Source organism: Rhea pennata, chromosome 7 (assembly GCF_028389875.1).
Source record: "Rhea pennata isolate bPtePen1 chromosome 7, bPtePen1.pri, whole genome shotgun sequence".
NCBI lineage: Eukaryota > Metazoa > Chordata > Aves > Rheiformes > Rheidae > Rhea > Rhea pennata.
The window spans coordinates 3,861,528-3,889,020 of record NC_084669.1 but is presented as its reverse complement, the minus strand read 5'-3'; the positions used below and the strand labels follow the sequence as shown (position 1 = coordinate 3,889,020).

General features: G+C 38.8%; 2 protein-coding genes across 9 annotated transcripts in view; one reads left to right on the top strand and one right to left on the bottom strand.

Moving 5' to 3' along the window:
- The window catches only part of ZRANB1 (zinc finger RANBP2-type containing 1), a 47,485-nt gene extending 26,304 nt beyond the window's left edge, over positions 1-21,181 (top strand). For both annotated transcript variants that reach the window (XM_062579781.1, XM_062579782.1), the window contains 8 exons: positions 1,776-1,963; positions 3,250-3,403; positions 6,204-6,275; positions 6,834-7,032; positions 10,591-10,711; positions 11,590-11,719; positions 16,995-17,224; positions 18,283-21,181. In XM_062579781.1, the coding sequence (XP_062435765.1) occupies positions 1,776-1,963; positions 3,250-3,403; positions 6,204-6,275; positions 6,834-7,032; positions 10,591-10,711; positions 11,590-11,719; positions 16,995-17,224; positions 18,283-18,501 (1,313 nt within the window). In that variant the 3' untranslated portion in view covers positions 18,502-21,181. The remainder of the gene's footprint in view (positions 1-1,775; positions 1,964-3,249; positions 3,404-6,203; positions 6,276-6,833; positions 7,033-10,590; positions 10,712-11,589; positions 11,720-16,994; positions 17,225-18,282) is intronic.
- A 2,406-nt stretch (positions 21,182-23,587) lies between these two features.
- Positions 23,588-27,493, bottom strand: part of CTBP2 (C-terminal binding protein 2) — a 130,399-nt gene continuing 126,493 nt past the window's right edge. For all 7 annotated transcript variants that reach the window (XM_062579896.1, XM_062579899.1, XM_062579898.1 and 4 more), the window contains one exon: positions 23,588-25,085. In XM_062579896.1, the coding sequence (XP_062435880.1) occupies positions 24,905-25,085 (181 nt within the window). In that variant the 3' untranslated portion in view covers positions 23,588-24,904. The remainder of the gene's footprint in view (positions 25,086-27,493) is intronic.

The following is a 27,493-nucleotide window of genomic DNA, read 5'->3' as shown; positions in this document are numbered from 1 at the left end:
CCTTCCTGTATTGTTTTCATTCTATCCTGGCCTCTTACAATTCTTGGGTGCTTGTCAGACTGGTGGATGTCATATGACTGAAACTTGCATTTCAGTTTGCATTCAGGAACTTGTCTAATTTTGACCACCCTTGAAATGAGTAATCTAACTCTGTAGAGGCTTACTGAGTAGGGCTGACAGCATTGTAGAAAGATGTCTTGCATTGATAATCTATTTCCCCTCCTTTTTTTTCCTTCTTTTTCCTTTGAAAGCTTTATAATCTCTTTATTGGAAAATAACAGACTTTCAGGCCAACCTAAGAATGTTTTCCTGTATTCTCAAATAACCAGCAGCCCAGTGGTTAGGGCACTTGTCTGGTAATAGGCACTTCAGGATTGAGATTCAAAATACCAAACCAAAAAAAATTGAACTGGAGTGAGGGCTGTGAGACTTGGCCCTTTCTCTCTCTCTCTCTCTCTCTCTCTCTCTCTCTCTCTCTTTTTTTTTTTTTTTTTGGTGCCTTTGTAAAATTATTGATTGAAGGATGGACTTGAGTCTTGATTTTCAGTGTCATGGCCTCTAGAGTCCCAGGTAAAAACCTGTTCAACTGTTGGCTGTTCTGAGTTAGAATGAGGCTTAGCTATCAAAAATGGTGGGAGAAGGTTTTTCATTTTTATATGATCAAGGAAAATCACAGAATTTCAGAGTTTTGGAATGATTTGAAAATTGCTACCTGCTTGGCTTTGATACTGTATTCTTATTCTTTTTCTGGTCTGGGGCTATTGCAAATAGGGTTTCTTCTCAGTTGTGGATCAGACTTACTCTATTTACTTCTCTATCAAAGATGGCTTGCTAGAAGGTAATTTTTCTGTTTCTTAAGTCATTATTCATTACGCTGTTGTCTTGTGAAGAATGTATCTAAAATAAGGTTTTTATAGTAAACGGCATTTCTAAATTCAGAGGTCTTATTTAGCAAGGGATACAGTTGAAGATAACAGATTCAAAGATAACAGATTCCACCTCATTTTAATGATGTGTTCTGATAATTGCTGCTAAGGGATGCAGTCAGCATGAAGGGTGTTGGTATGAAATGTAATACAGAAGTTAGATTTCATATGACTTTAGAATGCATTTTTTTCTACCTCACTTTAAAAGTGAAGCAAGACAAAGTTGATGTTGTGTGTGTGTGTGATTTTTTTTCTTTAATTTAGTTTTAATAGTGTACCCTAGATGATGACTGCATAAACATTCGATTTATAGCAGGGATGAACTGAAGAAAAGCCTTGTGCCCTGTATTCCCTTCCAACATTGTATTTTAAACCATACTTCAGAACAAAGTAATTTTTTTTTGAAAAATCTTGAATTAATTTATTTCCTAACTGTTGTCAAAATTGGAAGGGGTTTGTTTTTAAAGTAAGTTACAAGGGAAGATGTAATAATCAGGCTAATCTCTGTACTATGAATGAATGATTTTTGTTTGTGACTGTTCATTAAACAAAATGATAGTAAGTTATGCCAGGTATTTAATCAAGGGCTGTCAGCACCACATGGTAGCTGACTCTTAATCTTTTGTATCTTCCAACTATTTTGGAGATTGGAGATGATCTGGGAGGTGAGGTAGGTGGAAGTATTTCATAGTCTTCCATTTAAAAAAAGAATTATTTGCAAGCCGCTTGCTGTGCCGTTGACACTTGTATGTTAGATTTGTGTCAGAAGAGATAGAGGCAAACTGTGTTAAGTAAGGTCCAGAACAGCTCATTCGCTAGCTAAAATGAAACTGTGTTTTCCTTCTTCAGGAGTTGTAGAAGGAGATTTAGCTGCTGTCGAGGCTTACAAGTCATCAGGAGGAGATATTGCGCGCCAGCTTACTGCAGATGAAGTACGCCTGCTAAATCGCCCTTCTGCTTTTGATGTTGGGTACACGCTTGTACACCTGGCTATACGCTTTCAGAGACAAGATATGCTAGCAATTTTGCTTACAGAGGTGAGTTACCCTGGCCCGTGCATAGACTGAACAGGAACCTTACCTAACTGTGCCATTGTTTGCAGCCAGGGGCATGTAATTTTATTTGCTGGTTGGCAGAGACCAATATTGTTAGAAGGATAAGTGAATCGCTGCTTTGTGCCTTTCTTCTGTTGATAATTCTCCTTAAGAAACACTGTTTTTTAAGATGTATGCGTGTGATGGTCTGGAGGACTTTCAGGTTTCTCATTAAAAGGAGCAATCTTGGCATGCGCCTGACCTTACTGGCAGTGGAAGTAAGCCATTGTGAGGCTTCCTGTGCTTTGGGTGGGGGAGAGGAAATGCCCCGGGGGCAAAACACTGAGCTCAATGATAGCTTAATTTTGAGTCTTGTAAATGAATAAGTCTGGCACTGAACTACCATTTTCTTTCTTCTGTGGGACTCTTTGGAGCTTCTCTTATGGGGAAGAGCAGATTTCTTGCTTTGCAAATAAACTATTTTAACTTCCCTTCCATGTTGCACAGACTGGTTCCTCTCCGTGGTCTCCTTGCTTTCGCATGTTCCATATCCTTGTGTATTTTTACCTAGTGTGCCTCACTTCTGGTGGTCTTTGCCCTATTTCATTTTTCCTTCTTATTAAACCTATAACTAATTATTATTTTTTCACCATTTTCTTCATCTCAGATTTATGGTTCATTACCTGATCTGAGGCACACTTTTATTCTGCTGACTCCTCCCATCCTTTGAGGAAGGCTCTGAGAAAAGTAGCATGTCTGAGAAGGAGAAGCACCTGAGGATGGTGGGGTGCATAGGGTTGAGTAATAAAACAGTGGAGTAACTGAAGAAAGATAAATGTAGCTGAAGTCTGGAGAAGGTCTTACATAAATACATTTATTAATATTTAATTTAATCTCAATAATAAGGATTAATCTAATCTTTATTTAATATTAATAAATTATTAGAGTAATTTATGTGTGGTTAGATTCAGTGCTTTTTTTGCTGGTCTTAAGTGTAAGGAATTTAAGTAACTTAACAGTTTTTGAGAAGTTTCTCTGTAAGAAACTGTTGTGCTGTGGTAATAGTTCTATATGCTACATGTAATCTGGGCTCACTCATAACTTTTAAGATATTTCTCTATTATCCAGTATTCTGCTTTGTTTTGGTTATACCAAAATACTGTGAACCCTTGTATGTGTGTGAGGCTTTTTTCTTTCCCCCTTTTCCTTCCTGCTCTTATAGACTACTCCTAAGTCTTTATACTTAACTAGAAATAGTACTTAGTGCAGTAAGTCTGTTTATGTTACAGGTATCACAACATGCAGCGAAGTGCATTCCTGCAATGGTGTGTCCAGAGGTTACAGAACAAATTCGTCGTGAAATCGCTGCATCTCTTCATCAACGAAAGGGGGACTTCGCTTGCTATTTTCTAACTGACCTCGTAACGTTTACGTTACCTGCAGGTAATTATAAAACGCTGCTTACTGTTGAAAGATTTCTTTGTCACCGTAGTTGAGAACTGCTACTGTTTAGATGCTGCCTTTGACTTTCAGATGATAGTGGTGTGTATAGGTTTAGGATCTGGTGTTTGCTTATTAGTATTTTGTTTCTCTGCTCTTTCACCTGTCCATCATTCTTGTGAAGTGAGCATGTGTTGTCCTCTTTGGGCGTGAAGAAATTAAAGAAGAAATGTTGTGTCCTCTAAGGAAAGTTAAGATTGGAGCCTAGATGTTTCTAAGCTCTAATAACTTTCAGCCTTTTTGTCTAAAGCCCAGAGCTGTTCTTCCAGTACATTTTTTACATTTTGTATCTAGTTACAGCGGTAATACTTCTTGAATACTTATGAATTACTCTGTGACCAAGAAAATGTCTGTCAAATGCTTGTCTATTAATAAAAATTATTAGAGGATTTTTTTAATCTTCAGTAGCTATTCCCTTTATTAGAAATGCAACCTGAGATAAGACAGTGTGCAGTCAGGTTACTTAACATATACCTGGAAACTGCACTAATTGGCAAATTGTTTTTTCTTTTTTATGAAGCACAGTAGCATTGTGAATATTGTATTTGGAACCTATTGCTTGAATGTTATCTCATCTCTTCAAAAAAACTGTAATATTTACCACTTGTCTACAATTACCTGTTTGAGACAATTATTCTATTTTATTCTGTGGGTCACGTGTGTTAGCGGACAGTGTGGGTGTACCAAGTGTCTAGAGATTATAAAACTTGCATCTCTGTTTGGAGAGGGAAAGAAAAGAGGGGCAGCACAGTGGTTTCATAACACATGTGAGAAGTATATTGCTGTCTCTAGTTGTTCAATATTTTCAAGACGCCTTTTAATCCAGTAAGCAGGTTATCTGACTTGTAATAACTCTTAGTTAATTAAGGAATAGCAGTGTTCAAAAGCTGGAGGAAAACATGAACTTCACTTCTGTGACTGCCCAGAAATAGAATTTGAAACTTCTGTACATTGAGACTGTTAAAATACTTCTACTTCCACCATCCTAGTACACCTAGCATCTCTTCTAACCAGCAATTGTTAGCAGTTGGTCCCAGGCCAGCATTTCCAAGAATAATGGTAGGTCACACATTCATAGTAGGATATTACCTGTGCAATGCAACTTGAAGGATCAAGTGGAAATTTATTCCTGACTGAATATGATCCTCCCAAAGAGCCAATGTACAGATGTGTGCAGTACAAAATTTTTTAATTGATTGCTGGCTACTCTGGATGAGCTTTAATTTAAAGAAAGAGAACTGCCTACACCAAACAAAGAGACGCTTCACGAGCAATTCGGGTGCCTAAATGTGAGTGTCTGGTACCATTTTTTGGAAGCCCTATGATACCAGATATATGACTGAGCAGGGATGGCAGATACGGCACTGAAATACAAGAGATCTGCATGTCTCTGAAGTATCACCTAAAACCCAGTCAAGATTTAACAAGCTGTGTGTGTACACCACTGTTTGAGGATTGCTCTCCCATGCAGATTGCTTTTGGAAGTCCTTTTGGTTAGTTCTGCACTCTGCATCCAGCTGAGAACATCTCCACTGTTCAGTTGTAGAAACAAAGGGAAAAGACTCACTGTGCTCCCAGGCTGACACCTATGCTGAAAGTCCTGTCTGAACATGGTTGTCCTGAAGCCAGTGTAGTTTGTTCAAGTGTAACATGGCTCACTCTTCTAATGTTGATCTGGGGCGCCCCAGTGTTGTATCTGTGGGGCCTGGAAGAACTGAGAGTGCTATATGGTAGACTTTTTCATGCTGAGAAAAATATAAACTTGAAAACTGAGTTAGTGGGCATTGATGGTAGCTAAATGGTTGCAAGCCTATCTTAATTTCAAATCCTTACTTTATCCATATAAAATCCAGTTATTTAAATTTTGCATGTGTTCAAGTATCTTAGTAATATGTGCTAAAAAAAAAATTTTACCCTGTTTGTCTTACTGTAAGTAGGATTGAGTTTCACAATATGCAACAATGTTTATTGCATTATGAAATATGGGACTCAAAAGAATTTTGCACATTACACAATTTTCAGTATTTTTAAAGGTGTGTGTATTTGTGTGTGTGTGTATACATATATATGTATATATACGTATACATATGTATATATATACATATATATACACATATTACATACATATGTATATATAAGTATACACACACATGTATATATATAGAATTGCAGCTTCTATATGTAAGCTTTTGGAAGAGTACTGACATTTTCCCTGTCATAGCTCAATAGTTTGCTCGTTTTCTGTCTTCTAGCTTGCAAACTGACCCACAGAGCAGTAGGGTTCTCTGAACTATTTCCCCAAAGTTTGCAAGAAACAGCTAAGACAATGGATTGGTCTGGACAAGGATAAGCCTGTTGACAAACTCTACCTGTCCGCTGGGACACAGCAGAGTAGGGAAGCCTATCAGAGGGATGGAAAAACCACTATTTCGGAATGAAGCTGTCCTTAATACAGTAGTGCTGAAATCTTCCCCCCTGCCCCACCTTCAAAGTAGTTCTTTGCTTCCCTTTCTCCTGTTTTTACTCTAAATATGCTTTGATCCTTTCTGCATAAAATGCATGATAGTCAGCCTGAAATGTAGCTGTACTTTAGTACGTTCTATGAAACTTGGGGTCACAAATGATAAATCTGAAAATGACAGCAGCTTTTCAGCGGAAGCATTAAGGATTGTAGGAAGAAAACTGTTGCATAAATTCTCCGGAGCACCAACTTGATTCTTGTATTCAATTTCCACTTTTCCAGATATTGAAGACTTACCACCCACAGTCCAAGAAAAGTTATTTGATGAAGTACTTGATAGAGATGTTCAGAAAGGTAAACACACTCGAAAATGACTCTAATCTTTCCTTTGTTACAGGCTTTCTGTTTTTTTCATTTGCCTGAAGTTACAGTTTAAATAAATTTTGATGCTTTCAAATTAATTTTCATCTCAAAATTAGAAAAATGATAACCTTTATGTTAACTTTAAAAGGTAGAATGGAGACTGTAGAAGTTATGTTCATAATGTATCTTTGGATTTATGGATTTTTAAGAGCTTTGCAGTTTTAAGTAAGTCTGAGCTCTTTAAAGAAAACTGAACAATTTTTCCACTTCAGAAATAATCCTTAAAGAAATGATAAGATATTTTCTTTAAGGCTAGTGGATGATGGGTACATGTGTGTGTAGGTTGTGTTGGGTGTCCCCCCCGACAATATTTAGCCCGAGGAAGTGTTTTCAAATTCATCCGTTTTTGTGGGTGGAGCGAAAACTTAACAATTTATCCATTTGCATAAATAAAATAGAGATTATAGTAGTAAGATCTTATTCAGATTCTCTCACTGAGATAACTTCAAATGCTAGTAGGTTTTGTAAGAGGCTATTGTCATCTTACAGAGCTAGAAGAGGAATCTCCCATTATCAACTGGTCACTGGAACTGGGTACGCGCTTGGACAGCAGATTATATGCACTTTGGAATCGGACTGCAGGGGACTGTCTGCTTGATTCAGTACTACAAGCCACTTGGGGCATTTACGACAAAGATTCAGTGCTGCGGAAAGCTCTTCACGACAGTTTACATGACTGCTCACATTGGTAAGGTACTTCTTGTGTTAGCTTTAAGGATAGCTTTGTATGCAGCATTGATTACAGTATAGTGTAAAAACCCCCACAGATTTATTCTGGATGGTGTGGATCAAAAATGTTGAATCACACTGTGATTCATGTAATCTATTTCTGGTTTATTTTAAATGCAAACACTGGAAACCTGGACACCCTGTGAAATAAGTTGTAGTATGTTATATTCAGCAAATAGCATTTGAAACATAATACGATGTTTTATACTGTGCCCTTGTGAAGAGTGCAGTAATACTGCCTTTAATAAACTGAATTTTCTATATACTTGCAATTTAAATCTGGCACATGCCATGTCTTGCTGCTGTTGGTGGAAGATGTGCAGAAGACTGTTTAATTCCTATATATACTTTTTGGTATGTTCATTCTATCTGCTTAGTTACAACTTTGTTCAGTATAGTTCTTTCTGTTCTGTTTTGTCTACTGAAATAATGACAGTAAAGCAAAAAGTGTTGATAGTTAACTAAGGCTGTCACTGGACCGTGGAATTTATCTTTCTGAATTTTTGTTGTACACTGGCAACCTTCTTCAGTCGTGTGTTTTTTGTTACTGTCTGTTAGTGGAAAAAGTCTTGCATCTGGACTCCCAGTGGTCTCTACCAGTATGTAATGGAACTAAGGCAAGATATTGATAAAGGTTAACTTAAGACACAGGAGATTAGATTTCCTACATTCATGTGGTCAAGGACAAGAGAAAATATATCAGCAGGTCTAGTAGAGGAGTAGCCTGCTGCCTTTCTCCATTTACTGTACAGGAGGTCAAGGAACGTTGACTGTAGAGGTACCTGTAAGTAGCTGTTGTGATTACTGCCCCTGACTGCTTGCTGTTTGGGGAAAATTCCTCGAATTAGCAACCAGAACTGGATTCCATAAAGTGGTGCTTCTGTCATTCTCCAGAGATCCTGTCTCTGAATGGATCTGTCGCAACTTCAGGGTTGCTTATAAGGAAATATGTGTTTGGACCATGCAGGAAAGTCTCTGGCATCATCAGCCAGGACATAGATTTATGATAGATTTTGTTCTTTATAGTAACAAAAGCATGCATGGCGTGCGAAAACATGTGACAAACTGGATTAACCAGTGTTAACTTTTGTTGACATGTATCTAACATAACACTCTTTTTTTTTTTTTTTAGACTACATTAAGTCTTGTAAACTTTTTTAGTTCTTACTCTGGACAGAATCTTCATTTTTTCCTCAGAATTTACTTTATCCCTGTTGGAAGCAGTTTTTTTTTTCTCTCTCTTTCTTTTAGTCTGATTCAGATGCTCATTTACAGTTGTTTGAAAGTTGTTGTCTACCTTCAGTCTGGAAAATCTGATTTGCTGGGTTAATACTGGAAAAATCAGTAGAGGTTCTGGCACACTGCTATACAGAGCTGTATCCTTAATAGGAATTGCTTTGCCTCCAGAATCTGTTTGTGGTGGAAATTCTTGAAGAGTCAACTAGCGAGATGCTGGAGATAATACATTGCACTTGAGTATAATGCCACATTGAGGCTCTGAGAACTCTTAGTTAAATTTGTTATAACCAGCCTTTTATTCCTCTGGATGAGTTCTGTGTGGGAAGAAGCTGTTGCTTTTAGACTTTATGGGTTAAGACATAGAGTAGACTGGAAAAGAGGTTGTCATCACTGGCTTTAATGATGGCAGTTGCTGAAGGAATAGGTTCTTAAATACAATCACTAGTCTCAAAGCCAATACACTTAAACTTCTGTTCTTTAAAGCCTTAATAGTGATGCTTAAAAATAGGGATTTTTTGTAGGTATAACCTGAACATTCAAGTCAGTCATCTGGCCGCATTCTGTTGTGTGTGTTTAGATGCTGAACAGAGAAGTATCTCCATAGTAGAGACAATCTAGTGTCTGGTACTTGGGGTGTGTGTGTGGGGGGGGAGGTTGTTAGTGAAGTTTCCAGGGGCTTTGGCCTCTGGAGTCTTTTTCTACTTGACCTTAAAGGTCCTTTTTTCTTCTCTCTTCCCCTTAGAGCGTATTTGGTTGTGTCCCTTTTTACCCCCCTGTTAGCTTTTAATGGAGAATGGGCATGCCATTAGTCGGTTTTGAGAATTTTCTTAGGCATCTATTCAGTCCTCTTGTGTCGCACTGAAAAGCTTGCTGTAAATAAGCTCAGAGTCCTGAGGCCTTGACTTCTCTGTCTGAAGCTATCAGAATAACCTCCCAGAAACATTTGCAGATAACTGTCTCTAGAGCTAACTAACTCAGTGAAAAACTTCTTAAAGAAAACACATTTGCATTAGACCTTTTATTAACTGCATCTCATTACACTTCTTTCAGGAGAACTGGCGATTTATGTAGCACTAGGAGTTCAGTTAGCGATTCCTTGGGGGAAAACGAGTGTAAAGATAGAAGCAGGTCATGGATTTGGAGAGAAACTAGAATGCAGATAGAACCAGAAGATTCCCTGTAGATGGTTGCTGCGAGTAAGCACATAAGCCTGTCAAAATATGTGTTGTTAACCGTTCCTTTATGTGAGTTGATGGTTTTAGTTATAGCTGGGAAAACTGACCTGATAAGCAATAGCTGCCGTATCCACCAAGAATTTAGGATGATTACATCTTTACTGAAAAATTGAGAAAGGTTTTCCCCTCACCACACACATAGGGTTACCCTTCTCGGATTTTAGTTGAACTAGTTTGTTTCAGTGACTTTTAAAAATACGCTGAATGTGTTCTTTGCATTTGCAGTGAAGTCCATTGTTTTATTAAAAAGTGTTAAGCCAAATACTAATCCTTATTCTTAGTACACTGGGCTGACATTAAAATTTTAAAAGCCAGTCTGCTTTTTAATATGTCGATACTTTCACTCTTTAATTAAAAAAGATGAAATGTGGGGACTACATGCTAGCATACAAAAAATTTAATTTAAACAGAAAAATAGAAACCCAATGACTTTAAAACTTCGAGTGTAAATCTGATTAATCACACTTTCTGTATTTGATTCTTATATATCCTGCTTTGTAGCTTTTCTGTATAATGTGAAATTACCATACTCTTTGCTCCAAAAACTGATATCAAAACCAGATTCTGCCTGTTAACCACAGATCATTTGAAGCTGATATGTGAGCATGCTGGAGTTAATTGGTTCATAGTATGGTCAAAGAAGAAAACGTCTGTATTGTCTATGTGAGAAGAATGAGTAGTATTTTTTTATATACAATAGAAGATCTTGCTTTTGTTCCCTATAGCTCAACAGTTAAATAAGCCTCAATAAGGCTGATTACAAGATGTAGCAAACTAGCCAGGAGCCTTTTAGGACCTTTTATCTATTACATTATTTTTGCTGTGCACATGAGGATGCCATGTGATATACTAGATGAGGATTAGCAAATGGTGTCTCCTTAAAGATTACAGAAAAATAAATCAATTTTCTTGGCATATGCTTTCTTTTCACTTCAATACAGGAGTTGGGATATAGGGTTTCAAAGGGCTGAGTACTGCTTTCAGACATGATTGAGCAAATATTTTAATGTTTTTGCTACTCTTTCTTGCTGTTAATATTTTAGGTTCTATACACGCTGGAAAGAGTGGGAATCGTGGTATTCCCAAAGCTTTGGTTTACATTTCTCATTACGAGAGGAACAGTGGCAGGAAGACTGGGCATTCATACTCTCTCTTGCGAGCCAGGTGAGAACTTATCTTGTAAGCTTGCTGTGAGAAAGGTTATTTTAGTCCCATTGAATAGAAATTTCCAAAACTTGGAATGTTGTTCGTGAATATTTTTTTTCTTGTTGCAGAAAACATTCCTCTTAAGCCAACAATCTTAAAAAGTATTGATTAGCCTTTTCCTACTGTGCTGTAAAACGTTATTTTAAAATCTGCCGTTTTTGACTTGCTTGTTAAGTAGTACAAGGATGCCAAAAAGAGTCTGGTTCTATGGGCATCAGAGCGAAGTCTGTAGAACAAACTGATACTCAATTGTCCGCTTAATGTTTTGCCTCTTACTTCCTGCAACACTCACCTCTAAGAATATACCTGCAAATTTGTAACCTGGAACTAATAAAACTTTAGCAAGCTGACATTTTGCTACTCTGTTCCAAAATACAAGTTGTGTTCTTATAAGCTTCCAAATATAGCAGTATTTTTAAAACTCCTCCCTTAAAGTACATGGATGACTTTGGCATTATTTTATCTTAACTATTTCTGGATGTGCTGTTTCCGTATCATTAAAAAGTATTTACCTTAACTTTTCTCAGATAAGTGAGTTATTTTTAGACTAAACGTTAAGCAGAGCTTCTCTTCTAACCAGAGAATGAAATACAGTAGATTGAATCTGAGAGATAGGACAAAGAATTATTATAGACAGATTAAGTTCTTGTGCAAGCTGAAATGTTTGTGCTTATCTCTAACGCATATGTAATCGTCTCTTAGTCTTTCGTTTTCCCTATCAAAGTTAAATTACTCTTAGAAGGGCTTTCTCCCTGAACTTGGAGAATTTTTCAAAGTTAAAAGTAAAGAATGATAAGGTTTTGTTTCAAGTGTTGTGTTGTTTGTGTTTGGTACAGCCTGGAGCAAGTTTGGAGCAGACACACATTTTTGTACTTGCACATATTCTTAGAAGACCAATTATAGTTTATGGAGTAAAATATTATAAGAGTTTCCGAGGAGAAACGTTAGGATATACTCGTTTTCAAGGTAAGCCTTTAGTTTTTAAACTTTGGTTTAAAGATTTTAGTTTAGAAAGTTTTAGCTATAAATCATAAATTTAAAGAAAATTGAAAGCAGAGTGATGTGTAAGCTACTAGCCTGTAGGGGATGGAATTACTGTGTACATAAATCTTTTTTACTGTTATAAAGAACAAAACGAACCCCTCAAAACTTAGTTTTTCTTTTCTTAGAAACAGGAAGTTTGATAGTGAAAAGTACAAGGTATGTATGGCTACATGTAGCCACACTAAAAGAATTTTTGTCATACTTTTAATCAATGACTGGTATAGTATGTTCTTTTAGTGAAAGCTTAACAAAAGTTACTATTTGTACTGCCTTAGGACACAGGAGGCTTAATAAAATACAGAACTGAAGTTGTTTGTCACAGTAAGTGCTGTAAACATTCATTTTGTAAATTAAATTATATTTAGCATTTCCTGAAGGAAGCTGTCCGGTGTAATTCACAAGCTTGGGGAGAGACAGGCAAAAGGCAAAACAGTGTTTACACTGGTATAATTCCTCAACAGAGTGACAGCAGTATCTTCTACTGCTGTCCTGCTTTTACAGGATGAAGGGCCATGCCTTGTCATGCTGCAGCGCTGCAGGAGGTGCAAGGAAGCAGCCCTTAAGAACAGTGAAAAGCCGTCACCCTTAGAGCACGAGGCAAGGGTGTACAAAGAAAGGTAGAGAAAGTAAAGGAGGGTGGAGAATGATGAAGTTGGAATAGGAGAAATAAGTTAATCAAGTACCCAAAAGTAATAAAATACTAATTTTGGTGACTTGCTGACTATATGCCATAGAGGTTCAAAAGGGAGGAATTCTGTTCGTAAATGATCTACCAATAGCTTACTGTTTGAGTTAGAATATTAAGAAGCTTAATTTGGAGTGATTATAAAATATTGGTCAACTAATGGTGTAAATCTCATTTTCTGCAAAATTAAATTCTGTGATGTAATTTTAATTTATCTGATATGTTTGTGATTCACAGTTTACAACTAATGTGATGTAAATACTGACCTATTTATCAACTAGCACTATAATTTTTCATACCTTGATCAAGTTCTTGCTGACTGTTTAAGTCTTCTGGGCAAACAGCCCAGCCGTTGTTAAGATAAATATGAAGATGCTATTTTGTTGAGTTGACTCTAGTCTGGTTTTGCTTAGACTGATGTTTGCAGACTTCTAGAGATGTGTATTCTATTTTACAAGCCGAATACATGCATTTGGGCAACTTGCCTGTGTGTTAGATGCTAACACTTTGATGTTTCCCTGCCTATAGAAATAAGGGGGGGGGATTAGGCGCATTTAAATATGCTCGACAGTAAACAAAACGAATGTGGAAAGAATTGCTGAGTCAGGAAACAGCAGCTGTGTTATAGGGTGCTGTGGCATGTACCCGTACACATCTTCCTGGCCTCAAGCGTATCTGCTTGTCTGCTACCCTATAGTTGTTTCCACCAATGTATCACTGTTTATTATAACTTAATAGACAATTTCTTGAAACAGATCTAGAAGTTTTTCTGTTTTTCTCTTTTTTTTGCTTTTAAGTAAAGTAGCTTTGGAAGTTGGCAAATGCCTAATTCATTGAAGAACTCTAGATTGTGAAATTAATGTCAAATGTAGAACATTAGTCTTCAGAAAAATATAAGAAGCTGTTTGACTTGTAAGTTTTGGGCAGTTGAAAGTCTTTGTATGGTGAATGAGGATTATTTGTTGGTGGTGGTGTCAGGTGAAATACCTGCTTTGTGTAGCTAAATGTATTTCATTTCAGGTGATAAAAGTATAGGCTGGGGAAGACAGTGGTAATGCACAGATCTGATACTTGAAGTTTGTGTTGTATTTAACCTGAAGACTGAGTGGTCTGCAGAATATTTTTTTCACAGACTGGATGTTGAGGCAGATTGGTATGATTTGGTCTAAATATTCCAAAAAGTGTTGTCTTGCTCCGTGAGCCGGAAGGTAACGAGGAATCTGGGACCACCTCTTCCTCGATGTGCAACATCCAGGAATTTTGTCAGACGAACATTCATGACTTGATTTGCTTGGCACAAGTGTAATGTTGCCTGTTTTCACATGGGTGAACAGGTGAACCTGGGAGTCATATGTCAAATTACCTGAAGTTACTTCTCTGCAGCCTAACTCCTGTGTTGTGGAGTGCTGCCCTGAGTAAATGGTCGCGAGGAGGCTGTGCCAAGTGGCTGTACAGCTGTCGGACTCGCTAGCGTGAGCTGCCAGGACAAGTCTCCTCAAGTCGTTCGCTGTTCTGTGCTTGGGTGTGAGCTGTGGTTAGCACCTGCTTGCTTCTGGGAAGCTTTGAAGTGCTTAGTGTTTTGTGATTTACTTTTATAGCAACTAGACTATGTTTGAGATCACACTTGCCAAAAAAGAGCTTTTAAATAGCTCAACATAGTGATTAAATTTATAGCATCCTGCAGTGTATGGTCTCCCTGTCCACCACCCAAACCATAACTTCTCCATGTTAAGAATTTTTTCTTTAGGTAGCCCTTGTTGCAAACTGGCAGCCCTGCTAGAACTGCTGAGAGTCCCATAACCGATAGCCGCTTTGTTTCCTGGAATGCAATTGACTGTTGATGCCTCTTTAAATATTAAAGATTTAACAGTGAAATTTCCATTTTACTCAGCCTTAAATATTCTCCTGGTCTAGCTGCATATACTTAGTGAATTAGCTTGAATACACAGCTTTTAAAATTAAACAGGAAAAAAGACGACCAACTCAAATATCATCAGATCGGATTTGAGAAACTAAATCCAGTGTGGATGGCTTCCAGGATAGGTGTAAGCCTATAGTCTGTCTTTTCTGTGGCTTATGTATGTCTGCTTTTTTTGAAACTACCTTTGAAAATGATAACCAACTCATTTTACACATCTTCAAAGCACTTGGGGGTATTCTTGATAATGCATAAAATGCTCTTCTTATGGAGCTCATCACAGCGTGTTGAGGGAGAAGGCCAAGTTTTAGTACAGCTTTCCATCTTGGAGAAATTATTAGTGTAGTGCTTTTTACTAAAATAAACTGACCAACCATGCAAAAGTTGGTGTAAACAGTTCCAAAATGTTGCGGATTTTAATGTAGAGATTCTGTTGAGGCAAACAGGTTAGTTCCCCTCTTGAGGAGTTACATTAGAACAGCTCGTGTTCCTGTGGGTTGCATAGGAGTGATACATAGTTAGATTAAATGTTTGATGTTCGTGCAGATCAGAGCCTTTGCTTATCTAGTGATTTCTGTAGCTCTGACAACATTCAATAGTGATTGGTGCTAAAATGCACCAGAGTGGGACAGAGGGGCATTAGCTGTTTAATGCAAGTCTCCTCTGAAGAGTTAGCACTCTTTGTGAGTGGAGGGGGGGGAGCTTTTGTTTTATCTCTGAATTTTTTGGAGGAGAGGGCAATTTCTTTGTTTTTTTTTCCTGGAGGGAAGGGGCGACCCCCCGAGGGTGCTGGCAGTGGTGCTCTCTGTACATGTTGGTGGGTCAATGCGTCCTTTCAGAACTGCCAGTTGACCAGGAAATAAAGCCTTACAAAATCCTGGATTTGATCCAAAAAATGTAGTCCAAACTCCTGGAGCAGAAGAGGAGATGGAAGTAATCATTGCCTGGGGGTTGGTAGGTGGAGAGGAGAGCAGTCCTTTAATGAGCGGTATGTTGTTCCTGGGACCTGTTTCTGTAATGCTGCTCTCTGAGGGTTTCTGCTTTTGGTATGGACAGGGGCAGAAACAATCACTGAATGTGCTTGCATTTTTTTGCTTTCTGCATTAGTATTTTAATACTGCTAAGACATGCTGACGTAAGGCATGTTACTGCTAGCACGTTATTTTTTGTTATAACTTTGAATTTTGACCAAATGTGTAGATAAACTTTCTTTGCCCAACTGTAAAGGCTTGAAACTTTTTGAAACTCTTACCCCTTGTTCTCTATTTTTCCGTCAAACCCAGTTCATTTTGCCTTTGATAATGAATTATCATGAGACTTAATTGTAAATGAGAAGAAGGGGTAACTAAGATAATGATATGTGGATTTTTCCTGAAATCTAGATGCTGTAAAAACCTGCATGAATCTTAATCTAAAAGATCTGGAAAACATTTAGGTATTTCTTGATTGCCATTTCAAGAATGTGGGAAACAGAGACAAATATTTACCAGCGGCTCTCACTAAATTTTGTGGCAGCAAAGGAAAGTGGGTTTTAAACTTAAACAACCTACTCACAAACCACCCCTGCCTCAGATTTCTATTGACATTGCCCTTCAGTGTCCATACGTGTTGGAGGAGAAATTAAGTGCTTTGTGTTTTGCTGCAACATCTGTTCCTAACTTACTGGCAGCAACTGTACTATGAAAGGTTGCTATGCTACATGTGCACTTAAGTTTATGCATGGCTATTTTTAAACTGTCACAAGGTAAGGCATGCTTTTGCTTGAGCTGTCTTGTAGCACACCAAGAATTACGTTCTTAGAAGAAAAGAGTTCTAGTTTTATTTTGAGACTTGCCACACCTCAAGCGAATTGCTGTCTTTATTTCTAAAAATGGTAGGGAGGAAAAATGACAGTCTCTTGCAGCACCTGTGACATCACTAGTTTTTTTATATCTGAGCAGAATAGTGTAAGCTCAATATGGATAACTGTTGCAACTTAATGCAACTTAATTTAGGCTATTAATGCAAAGTTGATGAGAAGATCAGTTGTCTCTAATTGGCGTGGGGCATGCACTGGGTATCGAATGATACTTGGTGCAATAAGTTTCTTTTAATAATGGATTTTGCAAGCAGGTGGCAGAATTTTTGGTTCTGGTAAAAATAGACATGCAGTTGTAGCTTTTTTTATTTCTATGAGGCAGAATCTGTATGTGGATTTTTTTTTTGAGGCTGGTGGTCGTTGTTAGAAAAGTTGCCAAATATGAAAGACTTCTTTTGTTTTTAGCCTAATTTTTATCGATTGTCGTACTATAGATTATAGATTCTAGAGGAACAATAATGTGGTAGTGGTTGGAATTATGGTTCCATTTCTCGTCTAAACTTGTGCAGTTGCAGATACACTTTACTAATCTCATAATTAACCCAGTGATAATTAGTTGCACTGGAAAGTGTGACCCATATTACCGTAGATCAAACCAAGCGTGTATTAAATGCTTATAGTGTCCTGGTGTTATTGTGTTTAGCCAACTGCAACAAATTCATATTTTTGTATCAAAATGCTTCATTATTGAAGATCTGAGTTCTGACTCTTATCCTTTTGCTTTAATGTTTTGTAGGTGTATATTTGCCTTTGTTATGGGAACAGAGTTTTTGTTGGAAAAGTCCTATTGCTCTGGGCTACACGAGGGGCCATTTCTCCGCTCTGGTTGCCATGGAGAACGATGGTTATGGCAATCGAGGTGCTGGTGCTAACTTGAACACTGATGATGATGTTACTGTTACTTTTTTACCATTGGTTGATAGTGAGAGGAAATTATTGCACATTCACTTCCTTTCTGCTCAAGAGGTAAGTAAAATTTACGTGGCTGATAGTTTGCACAGCTGCTTCTAGACTATGTTCACAGCAATCTTTGTATCTCTGTCTTTTCTAAGAATTGTAAAGGAATATACTGTTCCCTTCCCTATCACCTAAGCTCCTATCTGAAAGATACTTTCCCACATATTTGATGCTTATTTATAACCTTGTAAGTTGAATGTAAACGCACTATTCGTGTGAATAAAGACATACCATGAAAAGAACCTAGAAAAAAGCATTCTAACTTTAATGCCAGGTTGAAATCAGTCTGTCTTTTATGGGTGCAACATAAATACTGGCTGGTATTTGCAGCATACTCTACTCTTCTTTTTTCTTTCTTTCTTTTTTTTTTCTTTTTGTTCTCTCCTGATGAAACTTGTCTTGTTTCTTCTTTAATTGTCCTGATAATAACAGGGAACTACTTCAGTAAGGTTTATGTGTGGGCAAGGGAGAGGAGGAGTGGGAAATCTTACGACCTTCTGATTCTGAAAACTTGAAGCCATTTTGTAAAGCAGCCATCCTTTAGATGATGGAGAAAAGTGCAGACCTCAGGTTCACAGAAGGAGATTTTTTTAGCAAGCCACAACTTTAACAATGGATGATCATAAGAGGAAGCATTTTGTGTTAAGTCCTGCTAGACTCCTAAAAACTGCTTTGTAAAGCCAGAAGGTTCTTGCAAGACCCATCCTCTTATGCTATGCCTACTACAAATAATCAGTTGCTTGCAAATGGTTGAAATACAAGAAGGCTATATTGGAAATATTTGGAAAAAAAAACAGAGTGGAAGAATAACTAAAGAATAATTCTGAAGCTTTCCAATTTTTGGTTGAAAACAGAGTTTGGCTTTTAGCTTTTTTTTTTTTTTTTTTTTGCGATTTTAGCGATGTTTTTGTAGGTTGTCAGCTACTGTGAAGCAGTTGTGCTAATACTGTCTGTTTTGAAAAGGAACAATGAATTAGAATGTCACAGCTGGCTTCTTTAAGCTTGCTGATGATGTTTTAGTCCTCATTCTGATTTTTCCTTCTTTTTTTCCCCCTTCTCCCCCAAAGATAGGTAATGAAGAGCAGCAAGAAAAGCTGCTTCGGGAATGGCTGGACTGCTGCGTGACGGAAGGAGGAGTTCTCGTTGCTATGCAGAAAAGTTCTCGCAGGCGCAATCATCCTCTGGTCACCCAAATGGTAGAGAAGTGGCTTGATCGCTACCGACAGATCCGCCCTTGTACGTCCCTTTCCGATGGTGAGGAAGATGAGGATGATGACGATGAATGATGATGAAATTGAATAGAAAATTACCAGCGCCTAGTGTCTGACATGGTGTTCGCATTGTGCTATAGCAGTTCATTGTGGAACGACCTAATTCTAGAAGAAACATGCTGTAAAGGATTTTTCTGACCAGCATGAGGAGAATCTAGAAGCTCATCTGCTGCGTGAAGAGAGCTAAATGGGCTGGACTACAGTTTGTACAAAATCAAAAAGAAACAAAAAACAGCTAATTTTATTATCAAGACAGAAAAATACATTTTTCTTTCTGATTGTAAATCTGTCTATAAATGTACCGCATGTGGTTGTGTAAAAGGTTGTGTAATAGGAAAAGTATACCAGCATCTTAATTATTGCAAAGAAATTTTTCAGCTAAGGGCACTTACGAAAGCACATATTAGATGGATATCTGTTCCCTTTGAGATTCTTTTGCAGTAGAACTCGGTATTCTACATCATCTTTTAGATACTCTGACACGTTTCTGTGAAAAGCCCTTCTATGTGAAATCTCACTAGTGCCCAAATCAGATTGTGAGGTTTTTTTGTTTGCACAAAATATCCACAGCAAGTCATAAATAAACATACATTCATTATTTTACTAATATTTTAGTTACTGCTGTGCCCATTATAATAAAATCTAATATCTATGGAACAAACTGGAAGAGAAGCTAAATTTTTCATGGAGTGAAACAATCTGTTTCCTGAAAAAGTATTTTATGTGTGGGTTTTTCCTTCTAATAGTTAATAGATTCCTTCAGTATGCTTAAAGTATTTATTCAGAGAAGTGACCTAAAATATAAGGGTTTTAGTCCAGTGAGCGTATACAAAAAAAAATAAAAAAAAAAAAAAATGAGAACTCAAACATGATTGAGAATTTCATATTTTCCAAACTCAGTCTTGCTGTGATGCAAACTCTATCATTTTATCATTTATTCTTTCATAGAGTTGAATGTTGCTGCAAATGAAAAAACATCTTTTTAAAGGGTTGCTCCTTGGTCATTAAATCTAGTGAGAAAACATATGACAGTTCTAATTAAAAAGAAGAATCTATGCTAAAGTTGTTTTTACAAGCACTGCGTTATGTATTTCTCAGTATGTAAACCTGGGAATTTCTTGCATGTTGATTGATGTGGCCATACTTAAACTTATGTAAGTTCCTAAGATTGTAAGTTCAGAGAATATTCTTCAGTAGAGATTTTATTATATTTGATAACTTTAGCCATGTAACCTGTAATGGATAAAGTTTATCTAAAGTCTCACTTAAACACTAAAGGTTAATGCCAGCTTTTACATATACAGTGCAATTCAGGTTGTCTTGAAAAGCACTTTTGATGGTGTGGTGGTTGAATAAGGAATCCTGCAGTAGATGAAATTGTTTTAATTAGAATTTGGAAAGAAGCCCCATAGCACATATTTTTATGTAGTTCAGAGCTATGGAAACCCTGAGGAACTTGCTGCTTTTTTCTTCCAAATGCTGCTTAGATGGTGTTGAAACGTGCACAATTCCTACGTAAACTTGGTGACAACACCAAAAGTTTAGAAATAATGAAGTACTGTATTAACTTTGCAATTTTCCCATCACAGATTCCACTGAGGTTTATTATGAAATGTTTTCACATTTTTGGCCATTAGATCTCCTCTGACTGGTGCATGCACAAACTTTCAGGTAAAAGAATGCATGTTTATCTGCAATATACGTATGATTTACCTAAATTAAACAGGCAAATCGCAGATACTGAAGAGGTCCCTTACAAGCATCTAGTCCTGTTCCAGGTTTGCTTTCTAAACTAATGTATCTATTTTTTGTCCTTTTTCGTCCAATTTCTTCTTACCTTGCAGTGAAGTCCTTGTATACCTTGTCTAGTTTGACTTACAAGGATTTCTGTTGGGGGAGCTGAATGCAAAGTGAGCTGGGATGAGAATTTACACTATATGAGCGGATCTGCACTGTCTGCTTGGGTGGGTATCCTTTTTCTGGCGTGGTGTAACTGAGTGCACTTTTAGAAGGTCTTTTTGGCTCTCAGGGCCGAGCATCCCAACACAGGAACTACACGTGCAGCGACCAGATTGCTGTAAATTCATATCCCAGCTTGCCCAGAGCTAACTTCCCTGTGCAGACACCTGTTTAAAATAGACAAAAAGATAGTAGCCTACTGAAGGCGGGAGCCTTCAAGGCACATGCAAAGCCTTGTGCAGAACTTTATCCCCGGCCCGCCATCCCTTTGGATTTGCAGTAATGTTCCGTTTAAGGAAGTAAAGCTTCCTTGTAAAATGGGGAGAGAAACTAATGTGAAAATCTGCCCTGAGCCAAATTCTTCTAAGGGCACGTCTTTCCTTCTCTCTTACCGTGACACCTGGGCAGCCCGTGTTGTGGTCTCGCTCCCCCCCCCTGTCCCCAGCAGACACTTTACATAGCAAGTGGAAATTTTCTGTACAATCAGTGACAGCAGTTTTTGAAAAGCATGCACTGTGCTAGTTCTGGTATGAGAGGACAGTCCTGGTACTTCAGAGCTTCTGGGCTTTCTCACTCCTCACTGTTTTTGTTCTGATGTGCTGTAAAATGGTATGTTCAGGTTAACAAGCTTCACTGGGTCGTTTCAGAGCTGGTGAAGTGTCTCTTTTCAAAACTGAAGTAATCCAAACCTCATGTACCTGTAGATTAAAGAGATGCAAACCCTTGCTTTGTGCTAGCCCAGTAGTCAGTGTATGTTAATGGGTACTCTCTCCTTCAGTTACGTACTTGAAAGTTTACAAGTGCTGATGATAATTTGCAAATGCTACCTTGCGGCTTGTTGGCAAGTTCTGCTCTATTGGCCAAGTACATATAAAATTTGTTTTCTTGATGCTGTTTTCCCTATATTTTTGCTTGCAGTAGCACATGCTTTCCTACAGAACTTGGCTTTTTTGTTTCCTCCTTTACATCTGGTCATTTTTCTAGTTTGTTTATGAATTCCTCAGTGAAAAAAATCTGGTTTTTTTAATATATTAAAATCTAGTAAGTCTGGATTCTTCCAGAATTCTGCTGCATGGCTTATGACAAATACTATAAGAATGTGTTTACTCCCATTAACAATGTAGTTTTGCTTGCATTTAGAGATATCCTTATTTAATGTCTCTTCCCCTCCACCTCCTTTTGTTCAGTGACCTTTCTTCACTCCCTCCATCCTCCCCCTCTCTTTTTAAAAGAGGTTTGAGAGTGGCTGTCGCCTCTAGGCTGCTCGTTCTGAACTGCTCTCACCCCCTTGATCAGTGCAGAGGCTCCCTGCCCGCCCTTCGGAGCGTGGACACAGTAGCGGGGCTTCCCGGCCGCAAGTAACGGGCACAAATCTTGAACAGCAGCTGTTTCTCTACTGTTTCCGTGCCCAGTAGCTTTTCCATCTGAAGGGTGCAGCATACCGCTTCACGTTGCTTCGGTGTATTTTAACTGTGATGATACTCTTTGCTTCCGTGTAGTCTTCTCTTTGCATATTTTGCTGGTGTTTGCACTACAGACACTTGAAACCCAAAAGGGGGCGATAACTTTTGAAGCTGCAGTCTGTTACTAAAATGCTTTAGTCTGTAATCCTTGAATCTCTTTTTTTCTTCTTCTTCTTCCCTTGTTGACCTTGTAGCACTTTAGTAGAAAGCTCTCTGCCTACACTTGCCTCTAGGGTTTTGGGATTTCTGGAGGGTGGGTTTTGGGTACTGGATGAGAAACACAGCGTTTGCCATTCTCTGTGAGATTCGGGTTGGGCCTTTTCCATTCCTGGTGCAGAGTCCACTGCTGGCAGCGGATGCACTTTAGTAGAAAGCTCTCTGCCTACACTTGCCTCTAGGGTTTTGGGATTTCTGGAGGGTGGGTTTTGGGTACTGGATGAGAAACACAGCGTTTGCCATTCTCTGTGAGATTCGGGTTGGGCCTTTTCCATTCCTGGTGCAGAGTCCACTGCTGGCAGCGGATGCACAAGGAGCCACCGGCACAAAACAATTCTGTTCCACAGGAAAGTATTTGCACCCATGTGCAATGCACCTGAGTATTTAAAAACAAACAGAAGTACTAGAGCTAGTTTAAGATATTTCTAAACTTTAACACGAATTAAATGGTTTTTCTTGTTTCTTCTACTGTCATTTCAATGTTTCCCAAATATCCACTTTGTAACTAACCTGTTTTATCCTCCTGACTTCTCTTGGTGTTTATGGATAATCACTGATGTGCTGTGTTGATCATTGACAAAGAGTGGTCACTCATCTATGAAACGTGACCCTTTCTTTTTTTTTAATATGTTTGAAGCTGGTAACTAGATTTCAGTTTAATTTAAAGCAAACAAAAAAAAATACAGAGTTTTGTAACCTAGAAATTTTTGGTTTCAGCTTTTTTTTAAAAAGTCCCTTTCCAGACCACATTTTTGTCCCATCTAATGAGGTGGATGTTGGCACTCTTTTAATGCAATTTAAAAGACAGAATAGAAACCAAAAAGCCTCAGACAAGAGGTTAGGGAGGCTTAAAGTTGCTAGCACCTCTTACGAGCTTTGTTCTCTAGCAGTTTGTTAATGCATCTAACTTGAGTATTTCCAATAACGTTTGGCTGAGGAATAGTTTCCCTCATAGCCTGATGGAAACCAAGCTGATCTCTTCCATTTAGACTACAAATAATATTCCACCTGATTTAAAATGTTAGCAATTTATAACTATATTTATAGTGATACTTTCTGCTTACGGAAGAAAGTCCGGGGTAGGAAGCTAGAGCGCAATTTTAAAGCTGACCTACGAGCAGCTTGCGCTTGAGCTCGAGCTGAGTTTCTGCAGCGCTTCTCAGAGCTTGTTGGAGGAAGCCGAGGACAGATCCTCGGCTGATGCGAGTCCCTGCTTTGTCAAGGTGTCTTGGTTGTGTTGCCCTTGACGGTCGGTGGGCCCGTCTGCCACGCAAGGGTCAGAGCCGAACGGAAGCCGGACTTGAGGCGAACTTGCACGCTCGCACCTGCAAAATCCTGCCCGGCTTCAGAGGAGGGCACGGGGCGAGCAGAGCGGCAGTTAGGTAACTTAGTACACAATCATCTCGGCGTCCTCCGCTTAGAGCACTAGGAAAATTGCATTGAGAGCTCTTACCTTTCAGAAATTATAGAAATTTTATCATTTTTTATTGAAAACTGCACTGAACGCTAAATGTCCACCTTTACAATAAACAAATACAATAACGGTAACACACTAAAACAAAACATACTTCTGATAGCCATTGGTTTTTTTCTGTTTGGGACAGCTTAATTTTTTTGTCACAGAAACAGGAATGTACCCATATAAAGGCTCAAAATAGGCCATCTTTTTAAAAACAAAAAGGCGATGATTCACAAAAGACTATGAATATAACATGTAACTAGTTGATACAAATCTAATAGGATTTGTTAAAATCAGTCACATCTAATAACACATTTTGAAGTGTTCTTGTATAAAATATCACGTGAAGAAAAGAAGACTTTATCAATGTCTAAAAAAGTGGGTTTTGTTCATAGACAGTCTGACAAGTTACCATAAAAAGTGTTTCCTGAGACATAAGGAAATGCAACATTATTCTTGAACCCTTTCCAGCTCAAGACTTTTTCCACTTGATAAAATAGCTGCAGATTTAAAACTGAGAAAATATATCTGAGTACAAATAGTGTGTGAAACAACTTAATACTTTTTTTTTTTTTTCCTTGCATCATTGGAGGGCATAAGTGAATGCACAGCTACTTTTATTCAGTGTATTGGGCAGAGGCGAGACTGGCAGTTTGTTTCTTACTAGTTTGGGAGGGCAGTGGCTGATGCCAGGAGCCTTTTCTGTCCTCTCTGCTCTGTTCCTGGCTGCAATAGTTTTATACCTTAAACTGATCAGGGGAACTTCTGTTACATGTCACTGGCCCTGTAAGACTGCAAAAAAAAAAAAAAAAAAAAAAAAATCTAAGCCAGTATTGATGCCCCTCATTAGAAGAGGTAACCAGATACAAGAGTAAGGAAAGGGCTGAAGCCACATAATGGTTTCCTCTTAAATTTCTAAGTTAACTCTGTAAGGATTGCTTAATGCAATTATTTGAAAACAGGTGCAGATGCCCTGTTCTTCCCAAGGATTTAAGGGAGAAAAATCTATTTTTTTTTATTTATATGATTGATGTACAGATGAAGGAAACTTAACACACAATAACAGAAGTTGATCATTAATGTATCACATCCTAGTTTTCAGCGCTTCAGCAAGCAGATGACTTCTTTAGGGCTTCTCCCCAGTCGTGACTGCTATCACTTTGTCGTTAACACTGGAACATCAATGATGCATCTGTCCAAAATCAACATTACAAATTTTGTATCAAATTTTTTAAGTAAGTTCATGTATAACTTCTTTTCCAATGTCTCTTGGTCCCAAGTTTATTGAATGATTTTTTTTTTAATTATTTTAAATTATCTGCTATTGCTCGTTGGGATGTTCCCTGTTGTCCCCGTGTTTTGTGGGCTGGTTAGGTGATGGAGCTTGCGAAGGATGTGCCACTGTTGGAAGATTGTGGGTAACGGGGATGCCTCCGGGAATGATGCCCTCCATCGCTGCTGGTATCCCTCCCGGGGCAACGCTGACCATGCCAGGCGGATACCTGGGGGAGGAGAGATAGAGAGAGCAAGCATGCCAGTGCTGAGCAGAGCAGAGCACTGCCCCGACACCGCTCGTTTCGGAAACGTTGGAGAAAATGGGAGATATCCTGCTTCTCTACTACCCTTGTGCTTTTTATCCTGCAAAGGATAAAGTTAAACTAATGCTGCTGTGGGCCAGCATCACTCTTTCTCGTTCAACATGCATGACCCTCCTTCCCTTCCCTCTTGGCAGCTTCTTAATCTTTCCAGCTGTGTAGAAGTATGAACAGTCACGGCAATAAATGTTGACACTGTAGTCTTAAAAATGCATTTGTTACATTAAGAATAATTTGAACTAAGCACCGTGGTAGGCTTAATGCCAAAGCCCAATGTAGAGATTTGCATGCAAAGGCGCTGCATGTACTTTGCAAACAAAAAAAAAATTATATGTATATATATGTGTGTGTGTGTGTATATATACATATATATATATATATATATATATATATATATATATAGGGAGGGAGAGAGGGCGGGAGAGGGAGAGGGCGCAGGTTTAAATGAAAGCAAGCTTTGGCTAAGAAGAAATCCTTTGCCTGCAGAACTTGATGAGCCCATGTGGCTTATAATTTAAAAGGGAAAGGAAGGTGGGTTTTATTTATATAGATTACTTTTTCATATATGTGTATTAAAACATCAAAAACCCAGAAACCGCCAGTGACAGAGGTGAAGGTGACTATGCTGCCTTTATTTACTTTATTTTATATGCGCGCAAAACTGTTCTAAGCCTGTACTGCATCATTTGCCTAAGGTTGAGACTGGTCTCTTAGTACCAAAATCACAGAGACATGATACCATAAGCAGCAGTAACAACTTTTGCCGTGCGTCAACTGCATAAGGAGCTGAATTATAATTTTTTCAAACACATAATTTTTCAAATCAGTTGCTGAAGGAAAACTGCAGGTATAATGAATGCGTAATGGCCAGGTACACAGATGGTTCTAGGCAGGAAAATGTCATGCTTCTGTTTCGCTAGCTGTTTACAGGCCCTGAAGGATCCTGGCCCTGCTCCTGCAGTAGGCAACACCAAGTATAAATCCCCTGGGTCTGGGCCACTGTTACCTATCCGACTGGAATTAACTGAAAATGAAACCTTCACGCCTGAAACTGAAGCGTCCTGTCAGCTATACCCTGTTTGATGCTGTCGGAACAGGCCTCACCCCTGCTTTGGGACTGCTTTTCTAAAAGTGCTGGTCTCATGCCTATAAACTGAGGCAGCTTTTTCATATCCCATAAGTCTGTAGGCATAAATTAATTTATTTCCCTTACCGTGCCTGAAAGGTGCTTCTACCAAACCAGACTAGAAGCTCGCACAAGAAGAAGGTAAAAATTGAGCGAGTGCTCCTCTGCTGCAGCAGGGTTTAGGTTCGTTCTTGTTTTGGCACTTTCCTTGCAGCTCATTCAGCTGAGCGCTGGGTGGTGCGAGCACCAGAGATGGCAGCATCCGACCAGTTGTGTTTAATAGCCACTAGGAGCCATAGGGGCCAGGAGCCCAGCCAATCCCTTTATCCCTTTCCAAACCCATTTCCGTGTCGGTTTTTTGTAAACTCTACTGCAGAATTTGCTTTGCCTGCAAAGGTGGTGGCTGTCATGGCACTCCTACCACCTCATCTTCATGACAACTTTTTTTTCTTCTTCTTTTTTCTTTTTTAAAAAAAAAAAACCCTTCTCTTTGGCTTATTATTTTGGCTTATTATTTTTTTTTTTATCATAGGTCTGTTCCTTTTTTTTTGTTTGTTTTTTTTGTTTGTTTTTTTTTTTGGGGGGGGGGGGGGGGCAACTCTTCCCTCAAAGTTCAAGATTGGACTTTGCTGGCTAATTCCGTACTTGCTGTGAGCCTTCCTGTGCGCCCACGCTGGGCGTCCCTGGAGGGATGCGCAGGTCTGCCACCCTGCTCTGCTACCTGGCCTGGTTTCACTTCACACCTTCTGGCCAGTTGTTAAGCCAGGAGAAAACATTTCTCTCTTTTGATGAGATGATTAATCCTGACAGCTTTCTAAAAAGTCAAATGCTGGCATGTGGTTTTAAATCATGCATGCTCATTAATACCGCTAGAGCTCTACAGCCCGTATGCAAGTTTTCCCCTTTTCTAAAGCTGAGCTGCTCTGTAACCAGCGGGCGCAGCTGGAAACGGGGCCGATCGAGTCCGTCGTCCTTTCGAAGAGCAGGGCAAATTCCGCTCGGTCTAGGGCGCCCTGGGGCCGTGCTCCGGGCGGCCGGAGGCGCGCACCGCGTGGGACCCGCGGGGCCGTCCGCGCGCGCACGGCTCGGGCCGACCCATCCGAAGCGGAGCAGTGAGTAACTCTGATCTCCGGCATTTAGTGCAAATTAGGCCACGGCACTAGGGACCTACGTTTGGCGCTTTGCATCG